Consider the following 19,700-nt stretch of genomic DNA (forward strand, 5'->3'; position numbering starts at 1 on the left):
TGCGTTGGTTAAACACAGGGGAGAGTGGGGCCCACCTGGGCCAGGACTGTGCAAACCTTATTACGCCAAACTGTTCTTGGGGAGGAGCTGGGTGCGTGAGGCACGGGCTCCAGCCCATACCAGTCAGGCTTTGGTTTCCAGATTTTTCACCTAGCCTAGGTCATAATCTTACAGGCCTGGGGGACCCCTCTCTATGCTCTTACAGAAGCTATGAGATCTGAACACTGAGCCAGAAGTCTAAGAGACTGCTCAAATCTAGACCATCATCTATCTGAGAGGACAGAGAGCAGCGGTGTTAGTCTGGCTTCTTAGGGAGAGGGAGGGTGCTCCGTGGAGCTGGGGAACTGACAGAGGCCCAGGTTTGAAGGTATAGTTAGGACAGGGAAGGTGCTGTGGCCTAGTCTAGGGCAGCATGCCCCTCCTCATCCAAGCCCCACTCCTCTGCCCCACCTTCCTCCTTCCCTGCCCTCTTGGACCAGAGGCTGGTGGGCAAAGATCACTACCTGGAGGTTCTAGTCATCCCTGTGGCCTCGGCCAGGAACTGGGGGAAGACTGGGACTGGGAAATTTTCTGATTTGCCCTTCCTCTCTATCAGGGAGTTCCTGCAGATAAGAAGTGGGCCACTGAGAGTCAAGTTCTGGCCCAGAGGTTGGGACCTGAGGTGAGGGCGGGAGGTTGGGATACTCCATTGATTCAGTTCTGGTTCCATCACTTGCTGGCTCTGTGGCCTTCCCGGGACCCCGGTTTCCTCATGTGAAAGACAATGAGTCGGGTTAGCTTCTCAGAAGCCTCCTCTAGCTCTGACAGCCCACGATTTTATACAAGAAGAACACATGCCTCACTTCCCACTTTGCTTTGAGATAATTTATCTCATTTAAACTCGTGGCATCCCTCGGAGGTAGGTGTGGGTTCTATGTTAAAGAAGAAAAAACCAAAGCTCAAGGCATTTAAGCCAAAAACACACCCAGATGGGGTGCGACAGAGCCAAACTTGCACCTAGGGCTCCAGAAGCCAAACTCTGGGTTCCACAGAGAGGGAGGCCTGAGTGGCCTTGCCAGGGAAGAAGGCCCCAAGGGACTGGGTCAGGAGCTCATTCCAGCCTGTCCCTCTCGAGCTGCTCCTTCAATGCAGAAAAGGGGACTCTTTTAAATGATCAGATTTACTAAAAATAGTAAGCTATAAAAGAGTATGGATAGTATGTTATTATTAAACTATTTTTATGAAAAAGAACTTCACACAACTGCAGGGAAAGGTCCAGGCAGAAATACTGAACAAGAAACAAGGGAGCAAAAGGGATATGACTTGTGTTTTTCTCTTCATAGACTTATGTAGTGTTTGAAATTTTTTTCCTTTTTATGAACAAAAAGAAAATCTAGGAGGAAAATTTTTTGAGCACCTGCTCTAAGTCAAAACAGCATTAAACACTTTACTGTAATAAATTATCTCACTTAATTTTCACAACAATCCTATGGAGTATAAGAATGTTCATAGAAGCTTTATCTGCAATTGTCAAAAAAAACCCCAAACAAAACCCAAATGCCCATCAACAGAAGAATGACCCAACTGTGGCATATTTCCACAAGGCAATGTTACACAGCAATAGAAAGAACACACCTCTGGGACATTCAGCAAAGAGGAACCTCACAGAGACACTGAGCAAAAGAAGCCAGACACAAAAGAGCACCAACACCTGTTGTCTGATTCCAGTAATGTGAAGTTCAAGAATAGGTACAACCATCTGATGATGACAGAAGTCAGAATAGTGGTTTCCTCAGGGGAGTGGGGGGTATAGACTGGGAAGGGCAGGAGGGGACTTTAAGCGGGTACATAGATGTCTTCTATTTATCTGGATCTGGTGGTTGTTAACATGGACGCAAACACTTGTAAATAATCGTTGATGTGCACATCTTAAGATTAATGCACCCCACCATATGTATGTACGTATGTTATTTCTCTATTAAATAGAGGGAAAAAGGGTTTTAAAAAATGCAGGGGAAAATTCTCTCCAGAAAAATGATGTGCACAGGTCAGGTATACAACCTAAGGTCATACGGCTGGCAGGTAGTGAGGCTGGGATTCAAAGCCAGGTGTGTTGGACTCTGATGACCTTAAGCCACTAGGCTATACTGACTCCGGACCGTCCCTGACATCCGGGCACCTACACAGGCAACCTCACCACTGGATTCAAATGTGGGGACCCATTTGCTCCTCACTGCTAACCACTGGTCGTTGTAGTTCAGTCACATGGAGCCTGGCTCCCCGGAAGCTTCAGCGCACTTCACAGCTGCTGTTTAACTGGCAAGGCCAAATGGGAACAGAGGCCCCGCCCACAACTAAAGTTTTGGGCCCACTACAGCTGGAATGGGAGAAGTGCTCTGTACTAGGAGAGGGTGCCCGCTGCACACTCACTTTCCAGAATGGGTCCTGGCCCACAATAATATAATTTCAGATGTAGAAGGATAGCTGAGCAGCAGAGCTGGGCCTGGGCGTGGCTCTGACATCTGGCCCAGTGCTCTGGCCACTGAGCAACACTGCCTCACACTTTCCCATAGGACCCCAGCCCCTGTTGACTCAGAAAAGCTGGACACTGCTCGTCAACCCTACCCCTCTCACCCACCAGGGATCAGCAGCAGAGGAGCTTTGAGGAACTTGGCTTTCCTGGATCTACCCACACTCTGCTTTAAATTCCCAGCCTGCCCAAGGCTGTCCTCCCTCCCCCTACAAAGCGAGCCACCTCCTGCTGCTTGGCATGTGTTCCCTCCCTGCTACATCCTTTCCACTCTCCCTCCAACTCCTACACAATCCTTGTCCCAAACCATTTCCTGCAGTTTCCCATCTGACCAGTTTCTTAGGAAGGATAATTATCGATGGAGAGAGGAGGCGGAAAATTCCCAGAGCCAAGACCACCAGGAAAAACTTAATCTAGTCCATTCTCCACCTGCCAGGAGAGCCTTCATCCTAAACACAGGCCAGTTATGGTTACACCTCCCCACAAAACCTCTGCAGTTCCTGCCACTACAGAAAAGGATCCACGCTTGTCTGCACTGAATCAGAGGCCTTCCTGATCTGTCCCAAAGTAGGTTCGGGCCTTGTCACCACTGCATTCTAAGAGGCAGTGCCAGAACCGAGCGCCGTCTGCCACCGGGGCCCACGCTACATCGTGCTGCCTCCCCGTGTCGCTTCAACCTGCCTTGTATTTTAGCTGTTTACATGTCTATCTCCCACACAAAACTGTCAGTACCGCAAAGGAGGGAATCTCCTCCCACACGGCTGCACCGACACATAGTAGGTGCTCGGAGGTGAGCTGAAGAGAAGGTGGGACACCCAGGGGCAGCCACCTCACCTCTGCAGAAGGAACAGGGGACTGTTCCAGAGGGAAATGTGCAGGAAAGAAAGATCACTTATACCATCACAAAAGAGATGTGGACCAGTGTTTGGGAGACCTGAACTAACCCCCAGCTCTGCCACCGCCCACTGTGGCCTGTGGGCAACTCATTTCCGCTCAGGCCTTCTTCTTCCCCCTCTGTGAGATGACGGGGTGGGGCCAGGCTCTGTCATTGTTCACCCAACATTTACCAGCCCTTACTGCTAGGTGCTCTCCACAGCACTGTGGCTGAACCACCACAACTCTGCACATCAGGTGCAAGAGCCAGGATTCAAGTCCAGGCCTTTGATCCTCAACTCCCTCCTCTGCTCCCTTACATCTCCTGGCTTCTCACTCTCGCTAGGATCCCTCCCAACAACAAAGTCTGATTCTCTGATTTAAGGTCTGCCCATTCCGAGCCTGACAACTCCCCAGGCCACATGGGACCCTAGGGTTCAGCCGGAACGGGCATGTCAGGGCCCTGGTGCTCGGTGGTGCCACACCTCCCACATGACAGGTCTGGTGACTGCCTGCCTGCGGGTGCTGGAGCTGGGCAGAGGGAGCAAGAGTCCAGCAGAGCCTGGCACCCAGTCAGCCCCTCCCTTCCCCATGTGCCCTCATCTGCTCCTGCTCTGCTCCTACTCCCTGTTCTCCCCTCCCTGGGAATGGCTACCCCAGCCCAGAGCTTCTGCCCCACTCTGGCCTGGCTGGAGGGGCCTGTTTGGAAGCTTCCCTCTTGATGTTCTCACAGACCCAGGCAAGTAGCTGTAGGCCACAACCACGCTTCCTGCTTTACTCGGCTCACTGTGACCAGCCCAAAGCCAGAGCCAGCTCTCCACCTCTGACTCCCAGGCTGCTCTGCACATCCCTCCTCAGGTCAGACTGCGTCACCCTGCTCAAGGCCTGCAATGGCACCCACAGCATCTAGAACCCAATCCAGTGCCTAACCCGCGGCCCACAGGCCCAGTGTGATCTGGCCCTCGCCTTCCTTGGTATTCTCACACCGCACCTCCCTCTCTACCCCACTCCAGTTTCCTCGAACACGTCCTCCTTAGGTCCCCAGTCTCCGAAAGGCGGATCCTTCTTGTCATTTGCTCAGCTCAAAAGCCATCTCCTTAGAGAGGACTTCACCGACCACCCAAAGTAGTGCGTCTCTCCTACTAGTTCTCTTCAGACACTTGCTGCTGCCAGACATTGCTGTATCCACTCTCCCACACCCCACACCGCTATGTGGGTTCCTGACATCAGGAGCCTCTCTGTCTTGCTCCTGGCTGTGTCCTTAGCACCCAGAATAGTGTCCGACATGGGCTGGGGGCCTGGGGGGGCGGTGTGCTACACATTAAGCTGGGTGGCCAGGGAGACCTCTCTGGAGAGGCAGTGCTCCATCCAGGGCCTGAATGAGGAGCCAGCGATGCACGGGCAGTCCTCTAGGCTGGGAACAGTAAGCACATTGGCCACATGGAGAATCAGGCCTGGCAAGGCTCGGTGTGTTTGGGGAACCCAGGAAGGCTAACGTGAGTGGCGTAGGAGAAAGAGCGGCAGGGAGTAGAGTCGAGAGAGATGTAAGGCATGGCTCCCCTGGATTTTGCCCAAGTTCACCAGGAAGCAATGGAAAAGTTTTTAGCAGAGGAGCACCTAATGCTGGTATACATCTCTAAATGTCCCCTCTGGCTGCTTTTTAGAGGGCTGATTACAGGCAGAGGGGAGTGGAGCTAGGAGACCATTCAGGAGGCCACTGGAGTCACCCGGGTTAGAGATGCTTGTGGCTAGGACAAGGGAGAGCAGAAATAGAAATGAAATGAAGGGGCAAGCATTCGATCTACGGAGCCATGCTTTCCACCAACCAGAGAAGCTCTGGCCAAGTCCACATCCTCTGGCAGGAGTTCTAGATGCTCAGGAATACAGCCAAGCCCACCTACCCAATTTTATTTCTCACGGACTCCCAGCCCAGACCCAAACCCCAGATGGCTGGGCCTCCTCTCAGGTGCCGCTCACACCCACTGCTCAGAGGCTCAGCTGGCATTATGGCCCTCACCTGATTCCCCACTTCCCCTCCTCGTATGAGGGTCTTGTGATGACACCTACACCAAGGCCTCTGCTCCCTGCTCATTCCAGCCATACTTCTCCCCTTCCTGAAGTCCTTCTGGACTTTGACTCGGTGGCACAGCAATCATCATGCACTTAATTATTCCGCTTTACCTTCCAGAGATAGCTGTAAGCTGGATGGAGGCAGATACCACCACTTACACCCTCACGGTTGTCGTGACACTCAGACAATGATGAGTTGTAGAGCCCTCAGCACAAGGCCAGACTCTAGGTAGGTCCCAATCAACAGTAGCTCCCTCCTTACTGCCTACCTATGGTGACACTCATCCCTGGGGCTCACTGTCCCCAGAGAGGCTCAGCTTCTCTGCCCAGCCAGGCAGGTAGATAAAGTATGCCTAGAAGTGAGGTGGAGGGGGTGAAGAATGCCCCAATGGGCTTCAGAAGCAAAGGTCAGTGGCTCTGCATTATCTATAGCTTTGCATTATTCACATCTTCGTGCCTTTCTCCAGTTCCTCCCTCCATGCAAGCCCAGCAAACTCCTGCTTAAACTTCAAGCCTCAGCTTAAAGCTCTAGGGAGCCTGCCCTGATCTGCCCCCAATCCAACTCCTCCCATGTACCCACAGCTCTGTGGACCCCTGCTGTGGCACTTCACAGCACATCCTAAGTGCCTGTTTACATGTCAGCCTTTCCCCATAAGGTTGGGATTATATTTATTCATCTTTCCACCTTTAGCACTGAATTTATCAGGCATGAAATCAGTGTTTGCTGAGTGTATGTCTCCCCCTCTCCCAACTAACGACCAAACTCAGACACTTCAGCTCATGGTCTCATCAGTCCTGGTGACATTCAGCCCTACCCCAATGTCCTCCAGCCCACATACCTAAAATCATCCTCCATTGCTAGGCTCCACTCTCATCTTCTCTTCCTTTAATGCTACTGGGGATAGGTCAACTCTCATTTCTGAGCACTTACGATGTGCTTAGGGCTTTAAAGATATCACTTCATTTGAATAGAGAAACTGAGTCTCAGACTGGGTGGTACAGTTACAAAGTGGCAGAACCTTCTGCCCTTAACACTGGCACAGCTCACCTGGTACCTCATCATAGCTGGGTCTATTTTAAAACCATCATCTGTTCTGCAAAATTTAGTGCTTTTATAGCTACACTTCAAGTTGTTATACAAAATCGTGCTTTGCTCATTAAATGTTTCAAGTGATAAGTCTTGCTACTCCAGCTAGGTGGTGAAATGACTGTTAAGTGAGAGAAATAGCACAGGACTTGGAATGGGAAGCCCTGGATCTGGTTTCAGCTGTGCCAGTCAGGCCCTATGACCCTAGACAAGTCACCTAACTTCTCTGGGCCTGTTTCCTCATTTGTAAAACGTTTCCTGATGCATGCTGGAAAGTGCTCTGCCTACCTTAGGTGTGTATTCACTAAAAGGAGAAGAAATAGTATTTATCTATAGCCACCACACCCCTGTGCTTAGCACAGCACTGGACACACAGTAGGGCATTAGTATGTCTTGCTGAGTGATTATTCAGTTGCTGGGAGATTCAGAAGTCAGTGGAAAAACAAGCCAGTATTTCTCTCCCTCCTGGATCCTAGAGGGACTCCTAAGTGCCACCACTTATTGTGTGTTCAGAATGTGCCAGACTCTACGCCACCCATCTTACAAGGGTACTCTCCTGGAATCTTCCCAACATCCCTGTCAATTGTTACCCCATGTTGTGAATGATCAGACTCAAAGAGAAGTAACTTGCCCAAAGTCATGGTGCTACAAAGCTCTGAACCCAGGTTTGTTGAGTTGCAAAGCCTATGTTCCTAACCACCATGTTTCCAAAGGGAACTAACTTACTCTGGGACACTCCTGTGCAATTCAAAGGTCCTGCCCCAAGTAGAAGCTTCTGGCTGTGCCCAGTGAGACCTGTTTCACTCAAGAATCTCATCTAAATCCTACCTACCCTTCAAGGCCTAGCTCAATGGTAACCTCCACAAAGCCTCCCCCTTCTTGATCCTCCCAGGTGAAAAGATCTTTTTGCCTCCTCTAAACCCTTATAGAATTCCAACTGTACCTCGAATTATACCCACTTTCTACTGCCTGACTCCTGCATCTATACTGCATTTCTCAGACAGACCAGTCCCTGAGCTCCTTAAGAGCAGTTCCTGTGCATCTCTGCTAGTTCCACCAGTAAGGCAGGCTGGAAGGGCTGGGTAGGGTGCTTGCTCCCCTCTCCTACTGAGCTGTAACTTGAGTCTGGGGCTGTCCTCAGTTAGGTGAGCTGGCTCCGCCTCACGCTGGCATCCTGCCTACCTGGCACAGGGCACCCAGATTCCTGTGGGTCCTAGCCCAGGACCTAGGAGAAGATCTCATTCCCTGGTGTGATGGCAGAGATGCTATAAAAAGCACAGCACCCAGGCTCAACACTGGCTTGTGATAGAGTACAAAGGCCTGAGGAATTTGATGGGTGAGAGAAGAAGCCTCTAGGCTGGCTCAGAGGTCCCAAGCCTTGCACTTGGTTCTCCTGCAAGGACCGGTGTGGCCAAGGCCAAAGGGTTTCCCTGCCAGGAAGAGACACTCCGGCTGTAAGCTGCCCATCCTTAGGCTTAAAGAGCCCACCAGGGAGTTACTAATGCTTAGGTACCAACATCTAGGCCAAAGATCACAGTCCTTCCTCTTGGTCCAGCTCTTACTGCCTAAAGAACCCTGGGTTAGTTAACAGAACAGGAAAGGCCCTCTCTCTGCCATTGATTCATGTGAGGCCCACATCTTCTCTGGGCCTCAACTGGAAAATGAGGGGACTGGATCAAAACATCTCCATTTCCCCCTCTGGGCCCTGGGGCCACAGGCTATAATAAGGTTCTTTCTACTTCTAATTCTCTAGAGGCAGAATAATATCCTCCACACTCATTCCCCAGAGCAGGGTGAGAGCTGCAGATGTGGGCCCTCGGTCCAGGAAACAGCAGAGGCCAATCACGGCTGCCTGGCAGTGCGCCTTTAAAGCCTATCCCCTTCAGAGGTAATCCCTTGCGTCTGTTCCCTCCAAAAGAACCTCTGAGGTGTGTTTAGGCCCTAGCCACTTTAGGAAAAGGGGCAAGGGCCTGAGTTACCTCCTAGGGTGTGAGCTGGGCTCACCATGGAAACCCAGAAGACCCAGGGAGGGCAGAAGGAACCCAGTAAATTCCCTGCCTACACAGGGCAGGAGGAGCCTGCTGCAGCCACTTTGAACCCCAATCCAGAGAAGCGTTTCTCTAGAGTCATTTTACCTCCTCTTCTCCCAGGACACAGCTTACTCATTCTGACTGGGTTCATTCCCCTTGCCTAGGAGTTCTGCAGTTCCCCAGGCAAACCTCACTCATCCCAGGGTCAAGTACCTCCTCCACTCTGATCCCCTCAGTGTCCCAGCCTGAGCCACACAATTTCCTATCTGTGCTTTATGCCTTTTGAGTAGTCTTACTTCCCCAGCAAGAAAGCGGGCTCTCTGCAGACCCATTCATTTAATCTCATAACCCTAAGCTGGAGTTGGAGATGACCATGATCTCGAACTTGAGAATTCCGTGCTTTCAAGCCAAGGCTCATGACAGCAGTGGTCCATCCCCCAAAGGATGCAGTTGTGGAGATTCTCCTTCAAGGGATTTACCAGAGCAGGCCTCCCACCCCAGGATGACTGCCTTTCCTGCTGGAAAGTCCCCAAGTGGCAAAATGACTTACCATAGGTCAATACGTTAAGAAAGAGGCAGAGCTAGGACTAGGACCCAGGTCCTGATTCCCAGCTTAGAGCAATTTTCCTTTACATAAATGGCTTTATGAAAACTAAATCTGTCCTCACACACCCACACTCATATATGCATACAGAATTTCTGAAAAGATACACAAGAAAGTTAACAGTGGTAACTTTTGGGAGATATGACAGTGGGTGTGGTCAGAGAGGTGAGGAGGGGCACTTTTACTTTGTACCTCAATACCCTTCTGTATTGTTGGGGTTTATTTTTGTTTGTTTGGTTTTTTTTCTTTTTACCAGAAACATGTTTTATTTATTCATATTATAAAAATAAATCTGCTACAGAAAGGAGATTCTGGCCCCAGCTCACTCCCAACACACACATAAAACAAAGAGAAGCCATAAGTCAACCTGTCCAGGTACAACTATAAATTAACGAGACTGCCTTCTTGTGTGGTTTACAGCCACTGGTCTCATTAATTCAGTCACAGTGTGGTTGATGGCTTGAGGAATCTTCTCGAGAAAAGCTTCATTCACTTAAAGCTCTCAGCAGCTCCCCGAAGCAACTCTGGTATCTTGCTTTTACTTACACAAATCAAGGGCGGGCCAAACATACACAGACTTTCCCAGAGACCCCGCCTAGCCCAGAGAGGATGCCCTTGGCAAGACCCTCCATTCAAGCCCAGCCAGGGGAGGTCCAGCGGGAGGGGAGGCAAGCAACTGCAGCAGCACCACTCACACATGAGCTGACGCCTAAAGCACTGTGTCACTTTCTGGGCTCAGTTAAACTCCCCGACTGGCATAGTCTAGCAACTAGCCTCTCTAATCTTTGCCCTCCCTCCTCTCTGAGCAGTCAAACTGGTTTCTCAGTGCCCAAAGGCTTCACATGGACCCTATTTCTACCTGGAAGTCGGTCAAGCACTCATTCATTCCCCAAGCATTTAGGAGCCCTTACTCTGTGCCAGGCACAGAGAAGAAAACAAAGGCTCTGTCCTCAAGGGGCTTACATTCATGTGGGAATCTGTACTCAGAATAGCTCTCCCTGTTCTGCCTGCTTATCTAATTCCTCTCCATCCTTCAAGACTGGCTCAAGTTCCAGTTCTCCTCTGAGAAGCCTTCCCTAACCATTCCTGTCCTCAGGGACTGACTGTTTCCTCAGAACTTTGCTTCTGCCAGGAATCTGCCCAGCCCTGCCCATGGATCAACTACTTTCTCCTAAGCAGACTGGAAGCGCCTAATGAGCACGAGCATGGCCGGGGTTTCACTCTTCTTGGTTCCTGGATGGGCCACAAGTTAAATGCCCGATGGCTGATTTCAGTTGACCTGCCACTTCGACCTCAGCTCAAACAGACAAATCAATTAGCTGCTCTCAGTCCTGGCTGGCCAGTGCAAAGACATAGCCTTTGTGACTTCTGCCTGACACAAGGCAAGTGCTATATAAGTGTTAGCTATTTATTATTTTGGTGAGCTATGCCTGACACACAGCTGTGATGTCACCTCTCCATCTTCAGTGGCCTGCTCTCAAATAGGCTGAGCACTGTGGAAGGGCCAGTCTGAGCTTAGGGGTAAGTGTCTCCCCAGGACCCAGGAGGGGGTCCTGGGAAGGAACAGGACTTCTCGTTCTGAGCCTCACTTAGGGCTGCTAAGGACACATCTTTTCAGGAAAAAGCTTACTGGGGTAATTTGGGGAACTCCAGCAAGTCAGCATTAGAACTCAGGGGTCAGGTCTGGCCTAACAGACCCCAAAACCGGCCCTGCACGTTGGATGAAATTTAGGGGGAAGAAAATGAAGTCAGCATAATCCCAGGGAAGGGGGGTAGCCCACTCATCCAGGCCCAATCCAAAACTTAGGTTAAAATTAGATTAGGCCATAAGATTAAAAATACCCACATATAATCACAGGCTGCCTTGAAGTATCAGTTGATGTTTATCGGCATCTAAAGAGACGGTTTGGCCCAGTGCAGTGTGTACAGACAACCTTGGGGAGACATGTCTGACTCAGACGTTTGCAGGGAGAGTGAGTGCTGCAAAATGAGGCCCACACAGGCAATGGATGACTCAGGAATAACCCAGGACCTGAGTATGCTGAGTGAGCCTTCTCTCCACCATGGAAGGAAAGGGGGCAGGTGGGGGTGACAAGAGTAGGGAGAGACGGAGGCAGGCCTGCCACCTGGCATTCCCAAAGGGAGCCTGGGGCTCCTCAGCTGCAGTGTCCCACCCCTCCTGTGTTTCTGAATGCCAGCCACCTCTGGGAAGGGGCTATTTGCTTCACAGTGGGACTTGTAAGCGGGGAGTCACAGATTTTCCCCCAAACCCAAGAAATGATCCACAGAGAGCAGCCAAGGCTTGAAATACCTTTCAATCTTCCCTGTTCAAAATGATTATGGGGGGGAAAAAACTTCTGAACTGAAAAGGACTCAGCATGATGATAAAAAGTACGTGGGCTCCTAAGTCAGATAGATCTGGGCTTAAACCCCGATGCTTTCTAACTGTGCAAGTACCTTACACGGTCTCTGAAACAGGAGCTTAGTAGGTGGCAGCTAATATAATGAACAAATATTTAACACAAATATTAGAAATTAGGAAACAAGGGCTCAGGGAGGTTGTGCCTTGCCTAAGGTCATACAGCTAAGCAGCGAAGAACTAAGACAGATCTCAGGTCTCTTGACCTGCCCCCTCTCACCCATCCAGCACGATTTTCACTTCTCTGCCTCTCCTTTCTCCTCCCAGAGGACCTACAACACTTCAAGGGAAAGGAAAAGCCCTCCATTTCAAAAGTTTGCTTCTCCATAGAGAGGGCCGAGGTCAGCCCTCACAGTCCCCTCCACGCACATACAGGTATGTTCGAGGGACTGTTAAGAACTCAGACCTGAACTGACCTGGACCCTAGATCACCCTGCTCTTTCAGCCCTTCCCTCCTGCAGGAGGAACTGGTGTCCCCCTGACAACCATTTAGGTTACCAACGTGGATGTGTCTGGTTATCTACTCTCCTCAGAGCCCCGCTCTGGATCTCTGGTTCCTGTTGATCCTTGCAATGACCTGGAGTAGATGGGGCCTTGGGTTAGAAGTCCAAGGATGTATCCTATGCCACTTACTTGCTAAGTGACCTCAGGCAGGTCACAACCTGAGATTTAGTTTGCTTAGATGTAAAATAGGTACATCAATACCACCTGATATTCTAACCCATGGGACCACTGAGATGATCAGAATTAAACACTGTATATGCAAGTGCTTTGGAAACAAATACAGTATCAATGAGAATTACTATTAAACTCTGTGTGCCTTTTATGGCTAAAGAAAATTGGGCCACCTGCTCTCAACAAACAGGCTGTCTCTGAGGGGATCCTGCTGGGCCCTGAGGGTAACCAAAGCAGCCCAGCACCCTTCCTGCACAGAGGTAGGAGATCATGATCAGAAGGTTAGCTACCCCTGCTGGTTAAAGGAAACCACACTTTAAGTGTCATCCCTCCTGCCTGAGCAGGGAAAAAACAAGCACTAATCAGACTAAGGGAGTACCAGCAAAGAGATGGCAGGTAGGCAGGCAGAGGTGACGGATAAGCCCAGCCTGACTTTGGAATTCGAGTGCACCCGTGTGGACTCACAGGGACAGAGGATGGCCCAAAGCTAGCACAGAACCCCTACAGCTTTCTCGGGGCAGGGAGAGGGCTCCAACCCTAGAGGGAGTCCTACCATTCCCCAACACAGGTGCAGTGAGCGGGGCGCTACTCAGCGCAGGGCCATGTGCACCTGCCGAGGGGAATGTGAGGGGCAGGAGATGTAGCTGCACCCCTCGAGGAGGCTATGCCAAGATTCAAACAGAAAAACAGCAATTCAGCATCACAGCAGATAAACTCTTTGGGCTGTTTCCTCATCTACCAAACAGACAGCCTTTATCTCATACAATTTTAGTAGGGATTAAATGAGATCACTTTTATAAAGTGCCTGACACTACTCTGTAGATACTCAATAAGTGGTAATTCTTATTAAAACACACGCCCAGCAGAAGAGATGTCACAGGACAGGCTAGGCCTAATGCCAGAGATGTGGATAAACAATAAGGGAGACGGGTTCAGGGAGAGGAGTGAAAGCAACTGCTATGGGCTGCAGTGGGCTGGGAAGACCGCCCAAAGCGGGTGGGATCTGAACGGGCTGGGCACTATGCTGGGCGTTCCCTCATTCAATCTCTACATGGGTCCGAGCAGGCAGAGATGGCGTGTCATGTTACCGAGAGGAGAGTCAGGTTCAGAGGAATGAGGTGCATGGCCCATGGTCACACAGGTACCGAGGGGTGGAGACAGAGCTCAGACTTTCTGACGTCTTTCCTTCCCACTAGAGCTGGAGGGGCAGGATGGGGCCAAGAGGAAAGGTGAGCCTCGTGGGTGCTCAGCTTAATGAAGTTCAAGCAATGCAACCAACTGAGGCCCTCTAAGTGCCCTGGCACTTCTGGAGACATGTGTCCTACCTGAAGCCTTCCTCCTAGGCCTCCGCTAATCTCCCCTCCCACTGTCCTGCAGTCAGTCAGCTGTTTTCTCAAAGAGAAAAAGGTCACTTCTTTCCTTTTAGAGAGTCCCATCTGGGCTTCTTGAGACAGTTTCAAGGTGACCTTTAAGTTGTTCCTCTCTCCTTTTGAGAAGTGGAAGAGGCAAGTCCTAGTCTTATTTTTATAGGGAGCCAGTTGCTGGGTCTGACATCCATGCATATGTGAAGTGGACAATAATGACCCCATTCTTCCCTACTCACAGATTTGTTCTAGGAGGAAATGGCAGGATACACCTTGCAAAGATCAAAACAAGCTATAAGATATAAAGGGACAAAGGAAGGCTTTTTTGCCTCTAGTCAGGAGATAAGATGAATACCTGCTTTATGGACTCCCAGGCCTCTTGCCAGGAGTTCCGGGTCAGGGATATGGGCAAACAAATGCAGTGGGTGTCAGTGGTGAGCAGGGTTACAGTGAGGCTCTCTCTTGGAACAAGCACTGGACTGGGAGCCAGGTGAACTGGGGAAAAGCAGAATTCATGCAAGATCCAAATTACAATGCGGGGTGGGGTGGGGAATAGACCTAACCTGAGGCTTGGGGTCATTCTCAGTTCTCACAGCAGTCAACCCCCTCATGCCACTAGCTCCTCCCCATCAAGGAAGAGGCAAGAACGCTTGACTGTCAGAGAGAAAAAAGGCCCAAAGAAGGGAAGTGACTTGCCTAATGTCACCCACTGAATCAGTTACAGGAGAAGCATCTACTCTAAAACTTCAGCTCCAGCTCCACCCCTCCCACATGCATCTCTGGCAGTGTCTACCTGAGGCTCTGCTCAATGATTAGGATAAGAATGAGAACTGCACACAGAACTTTCTATTCTTAAAGGAGGGGTATCTTGCAGAGGGAGCAGCTGTCACAGATGACAGAATGAGGGCTCCAACATAGCTCCTACCCACGCTGGGGCACTGAGAGAACATGCAAAACCCCAAAATGAACTTCTGGGTCCTTGGCTGTCTGATAGTGCAGAGGGAGCATGGCCTCAGCCCCTCTACCCTATCCCCTAAGTCAGTTGGTGCCAGCTCTCCTCCCACCGGGACCAGCACCAGAGGCAGCTTAAGTGAAAGGAAGAACAACCAGTAAGACATACCCTAAACCCTGAAACCTTAAGGAAAGTCACTGGATGGCAGCCTAGCAGTGAGAGTTGTAATCTTCCTGCATCGGAGGAACACTGTAGGAGGCTAAGGTCGAAATGCATTTGCCTTGGGTGGTTGAAATACCAACGGGGCAGTTGCCACTCATTGAGTGCTTCCTGTGGGTACAAAATCAGCTTTATCTGTATTCATTTATGTCATCGTATCAGCAGCTCTCTGACCAGATACTATCATTTCCCCCATTTTATACACAAGGAAACTAAGGATAAGTGGCAAAGTGATGGAACCCCTACCCAACCTCGACTCTACTCTGCAAAGGTAAAGGAAAAAATGGGCTTTCACGTTTGCCCCGTGAACAGGAACCCTTCACATCTTTGTCACTTTTCTCTCTTTCTTCCCTAGGATGGCCAGATGCTAGGGCTCCTGTTTTCAGAGGTAGTAAAAGGCCCTTCCAAGCCAGAGACGCAGACTTTTGGACCTGCAAAGGCCTCAGAGATCATATCCAGTCTCCTTTTACAATGGGAAAACTGAGGCCCAAGGCTGAGTGACTTGCCAGAGTTACCCGAGTCAGTGAACTGGCAGAAATAACAGATGTAGAAGGGGCCACAAAGATCAATATTGGAAATGCGTGACTAGCCCAAGGTCACAGAGGGAAGTGGAATAAGAAGCCAAGTTTCCTAACTTCTGGAATGATACTCTTGCCATGGCACCATCACTGTTCTCCAGCTGCCTAGGGTCCTTGACACAGGTTCTGTTGGGGACAAAGCAGGCCAAGTCTGACCCCATTAAAACTAAAGATATCAGGCCTGCAGGGACAAACTCCTGACTGCCCCAAGTAGGACCTTTGTGGTCACGCTATTGTCCCATCAGAAGTCTCTGAGACCGGCAGTGTGTGCACCAGCCCCCAATGCCCTAATAATACCAGGTGTGCTTAGGAGGTGAGGGGGCTGGAGAGAAGAGGGCAATTTATAGACAGTGCTTGTGAGGTCTCACACAAGCAAATAACACATGGCGATCACTTCAGTTTCCTACTACACATTAAGATACAGGTTTCACGACTCAATTGATATGCTCGAATTTCAAGATTCTTGCCAGTTTCACAGGTGGGCAAGACCTGCCGAGAAAGGCCCCAGCTTGTTCAAGGTCATGTAGTTGTCTGAATCAGTACAAATGGCTCCCCTTGCCCAATCCTTGATTTTTTTCCAGGAAGCTGACTGCCATCAGGGTATAGGTACCAGTGGCCCAGGTCCACGTATAGGCCCTGCTACTGTCACAGCACCCAAGCCCTGTACCAGGAAGCCAGCTCCTGGATCTGTCAAAATAGACTGCCCACCAGCAGCATGTCCCAGAGCCTGGCTCACATCAGCCTGGCATCGCCACTCAACTCCTGCATGTCCTTGGGAAGGCTGCAAAGCTTTCTGCCAAGAGTCACAAAGTCCCCAAACCCAAACCAGCAGAGTCTCAGGCCCTCATGCCTTCTACAGCTTAACCGGGGCTAAAAATGCAAAGGCAGCTTTGAAAGCCTCCCTAGACGCACTTCCAGGGGCTTCTGACCTATGCAGGCTCCAGTGAGCTCCATCAATCACCCAGCAGAACAGACTGCCCAGGTCTAGCAGGGAGACCAGCCCTCTGGAAGGGAAAAACTTTTCTGTCTCTTCCCAAAAAATTGTTTCAAAGCCTCTTCGGACCAGAAAATCCTGAGCCCCTCTACCTGCCCTCCCACTAGGCTGAATGGCAGGCCAACATGACTGGCCAACCCAGATGGTACCTTAAGACACAGCCAAGTGCTAACCTAGAGGTGAGCTGGGGCCTGACTAAGCTTCAATCTCCTCCACACCTCCTCCACCTCCAAAACAGACTTCGGAAATTTCCAGCACCCCTTGTTCCATAAACTGTGTAAGAAATGGCATTCCTGGGCTAGAAACTGAATCAGAGGCTCCTGACCAGCCCGGGCAGGCAAAGCTGACAGATAATATTCCAGGGATAAAGGAAGGTGAAAATGTGGGAAACCCTCGTGTTGCACCACACATATAGGTCTCCAGCACACAGGGCCCTGCTACACTGAAATTCCTTAGACAGGCCAAGTAGAAATATACTCTATCCTAGAACACCCTCCCATGAAGTAGGTAATTGCACTGATTGCTGTTGACAGAGCAGACTGTGCCACTTGCTAAAAGACACTCCTCTTTGCCTTACGCACAGCTGGATGTCTGGCTCCTCTCTGGGTCTGGCCCTGCCAGAGGAGACTTGCCAGGCCTGGAAGCCTTGCTGAAAGTACCTAGTATCCAAAGTATCCCATGCCGTAACCCTGCTCTTTCTTATGCACGATGCTGGCTCCAATATTGGGAGAACCACAGACACCAGACCTTGAGTTTGAGAAGGGCCAAGATGGCAGGATGGAGGCTGCCTACCTTCCAAGAGGAGTCCAGACCCTTATTCCTGGGCAGCCTCAAGCGGTAAGGATGGGGAAAGAAGCTCACCAATCTGGTGGCGGCGGAAGCATTAGAGCACACTGAACTTACCTATCTTCATGAGGCAGGCCAGCAGGATCCAGAGGGAGATCTCGAAGGGTATGCGCACATGTGTGTAGTCGATGCCCAGGACTGGAAAGGCCTTTCGAGCCTTCATGCTGTGTTCAGTGACAGAATGGTTGACAGGGCGGCTGTCGGGGACGAGCTCCGGTGGGGCGGTGGTGACATCTCCAATAGAGCGTTCCCGTGGTGGCTCTGAGCCTCGGATGGTGCTGGCAGTAGGGCTGGACTGGAGGCCATGGCTCCTGAGAACAGGCAGCAGCCCCACCAAGGCTACCCCTATGAGCAACGAAGGGAAGATTCGAGGTGGAGAGAGGCCACAGATGCCAGACCACGAAAGCATCCTGCCACCTCCTTCGTCCTGTAGGCCTTGACCCTTAGCAAAGTGAGAGTAAGACCTGGGACATAGGTAGCAAGGGGTCAGCAGATGGGAAGAGAGACTGGGGCAGTTTCTAGGAAACGTTCATGTCTGAGAGAGGTCTTTTTGTGGAAGCAGTCCCCTGGAGGTGGAGACAAGCTGGGTTCTCAATCTAGAACTCCAAATTGGGGAAGAAGGACAAGGACCCAGGAAGGACTCCAGGAGAGGAAAAGGTCTGGAACTCCAGGCCAGGAAAAGGAGAGAGGAAGAGACTGCACCGTAGGACAGAGAAAGGGACAAGGATAGGTAGGACCCTAGGCAAGGACAAGGAGGAGGGAAGTCTGAGACCCTCAGCCAAGGAAAGTGACTGCAGAGCCGGCACTCGGCTAAAGGAAGGGGAAGGGAGCCTGAGCTAAAGGAAGGGGACAGGAGGGGGTGGGACCCGGTCCAGGAAAAGAAGAGAGGGGTCTGGGAGCTCAGGCTGCGAGGAAGAAGTGAAGCCGGAAAGCAGCCGGGAGCTTCCCCACCCAGAGAAGCGTCGGGGTGCAGACGCGCCGGGCTGAGATTCCGGGTAAATGGAGGGAGGAGGAAGGCGGAGGCAGGCGGCCTGGCGGGAGAACGCTTCGGCACGGGCTGGGGGCGGCTCGCGGGTGGGCCAGCAGAAACACGCCCCTCTTGGCGGCCCCGGCGCGGCGCTGCGCTCCTCCCCGGCCCAGTTTCAGCTTCTCCGCGTCTAGCCCCACTTCTAGTACCAACGCCAGACCCAGCCCCGGCGGCGGCTGACTGCTATCTCTGTGAGCCGGCAGCCGTCATTTATAGGCACCAACGAGCAGCCAGCGCGGCGGGCTAGAGAGACCTGTCAGCGCCCGCGCGGCGCAGCGACCCCTTGCCGCCGAGGGAAGGAAGTATCCCGTAGGAAGAGAATCAGAGACGGCCAAAAAAAAAAAAAGAGAGTCCTCGATCTGCAGAGATTCTATATAACACGAGTAAAATGCTTTACTAATTGCAAAGCGCTTTCACATCCACACCCTCAGTGTCAGAAGGCTTCCTAATAGTCTTGTGAAGGATATATTATCTTGCGTATTTAGTTACCATGTGACCTTGAGCAAGTGACTTAACCTCCCTGTTCCACAGCTTTTTCATCTGGAAAGTGGAGGTGGTCATAGTGCCTATACCAGAGGGATACTGGGATGACCGAATGAGATAATCTGTGTAAAGTGTTTAGAATGGAACCCAGCACATAGAATTATTAGTACTATTATTATGGTTCCAGATTTGCAGATGAAGGAATGGATGAAGAGTGTTCCTTAGCCAGTACGTAAATAGTTGTATTCGTTTGTCAGGACTGCTGTAACAAAGTACCACAAACTAGATGGCTTAAAAAAAAAAACGTATTGTCTCATATTCTGAAGGCTAGCAATTTGAAATCATGATTTTGGCAGAGTTGGTTCTTTGTGTGAGCTGTGAAGGAGAATCCATTCCATGCTGTCCTCCTAGCTTCTGGTGATTTGTTGATGATCTTTGGTGTTTCTTGACTGTGGCAGCATAACTCCAGTCTTCACATGGAGCTCTCCCTGTGTCTCTCTCTTGAGGTCCAAATTTCTCCTTTTTAGAAGGTCAAAAGTCAGACTGCATTAGAGGCCTACCCTAATGACCTCATCTTCAATTCATCATCTACAATAACACGATTTCTAAATAAGGCCATGTTCACAGGTAGCGGGGGTTAGAACTTAAAACAGCTTTTGGGAAGACACAAGCCAACCCACAGCAGTAGTAGAACTGAGATTCAAATGGATAGTGTTGGTTGAGATTGGTAAGATTCAAGAGCTATTGGTTGTACACTGGAATCATTGGAAAGCTTTTAAAAACTACCATTGCCTGGGACCCATCTTCAGAGATTCGGATTCATTTGCAGCAGGGAGTGCCCACGTATGATGGGTATTTTTTCAAAAGCTCCCCCAGGTCATTCTAATGCACAATTAGGATTGAGAACAATTAAAAATCCTAAAATGTTGTCCCTATTTTGCAGAAGAATAAATCAAGGCCAAGAAAGTCA

At 50.6% G+C, this 19,700-nt stretch overlaps 1 protein-coding gene across 1 annotated transcript in view; it reads right to left on the reverse strand.

Annotated features, from left to right (window-relative positions):
• SLC9A1 (solute carrier family 9 member A1) overlaps positions 1-18,447 on the reverse strand; it is a 47,401-nt gene extending 28,954 nt beyond the window's left edge. The window contains exon 1 of the mRNA XM_039854141.1: positions 17,278-18,447. Coding sequence (XP_039710075.1) covers positions 17,278-17,629 — 352 coding nt within the window. The 5' untranslated portion in view covers positions 17,630-18,447. The remainder of the gene's footprint in view (positions 1-17,277) is intronic.
• Between the last annotated feature and the right edge of the window lie 1,253 nt (positions 18,448-19,700).

The sequence above is a fragment of the Pteropus medius genome, unplaced genomic scaffold (assembly GCF_902729225.1).
Source record: "Pteropus medius unplaced genomic scaffold, Ma_sr-lr_union100, whole genome shotgun sequence".
NCBI classification, from domain to species: domain Eukaryota; kingdom Metazoa; phylum Chordata; class Mammalia; order Chiroptera; family Pteropodidae; genus Pteropus; species Pteropus medius.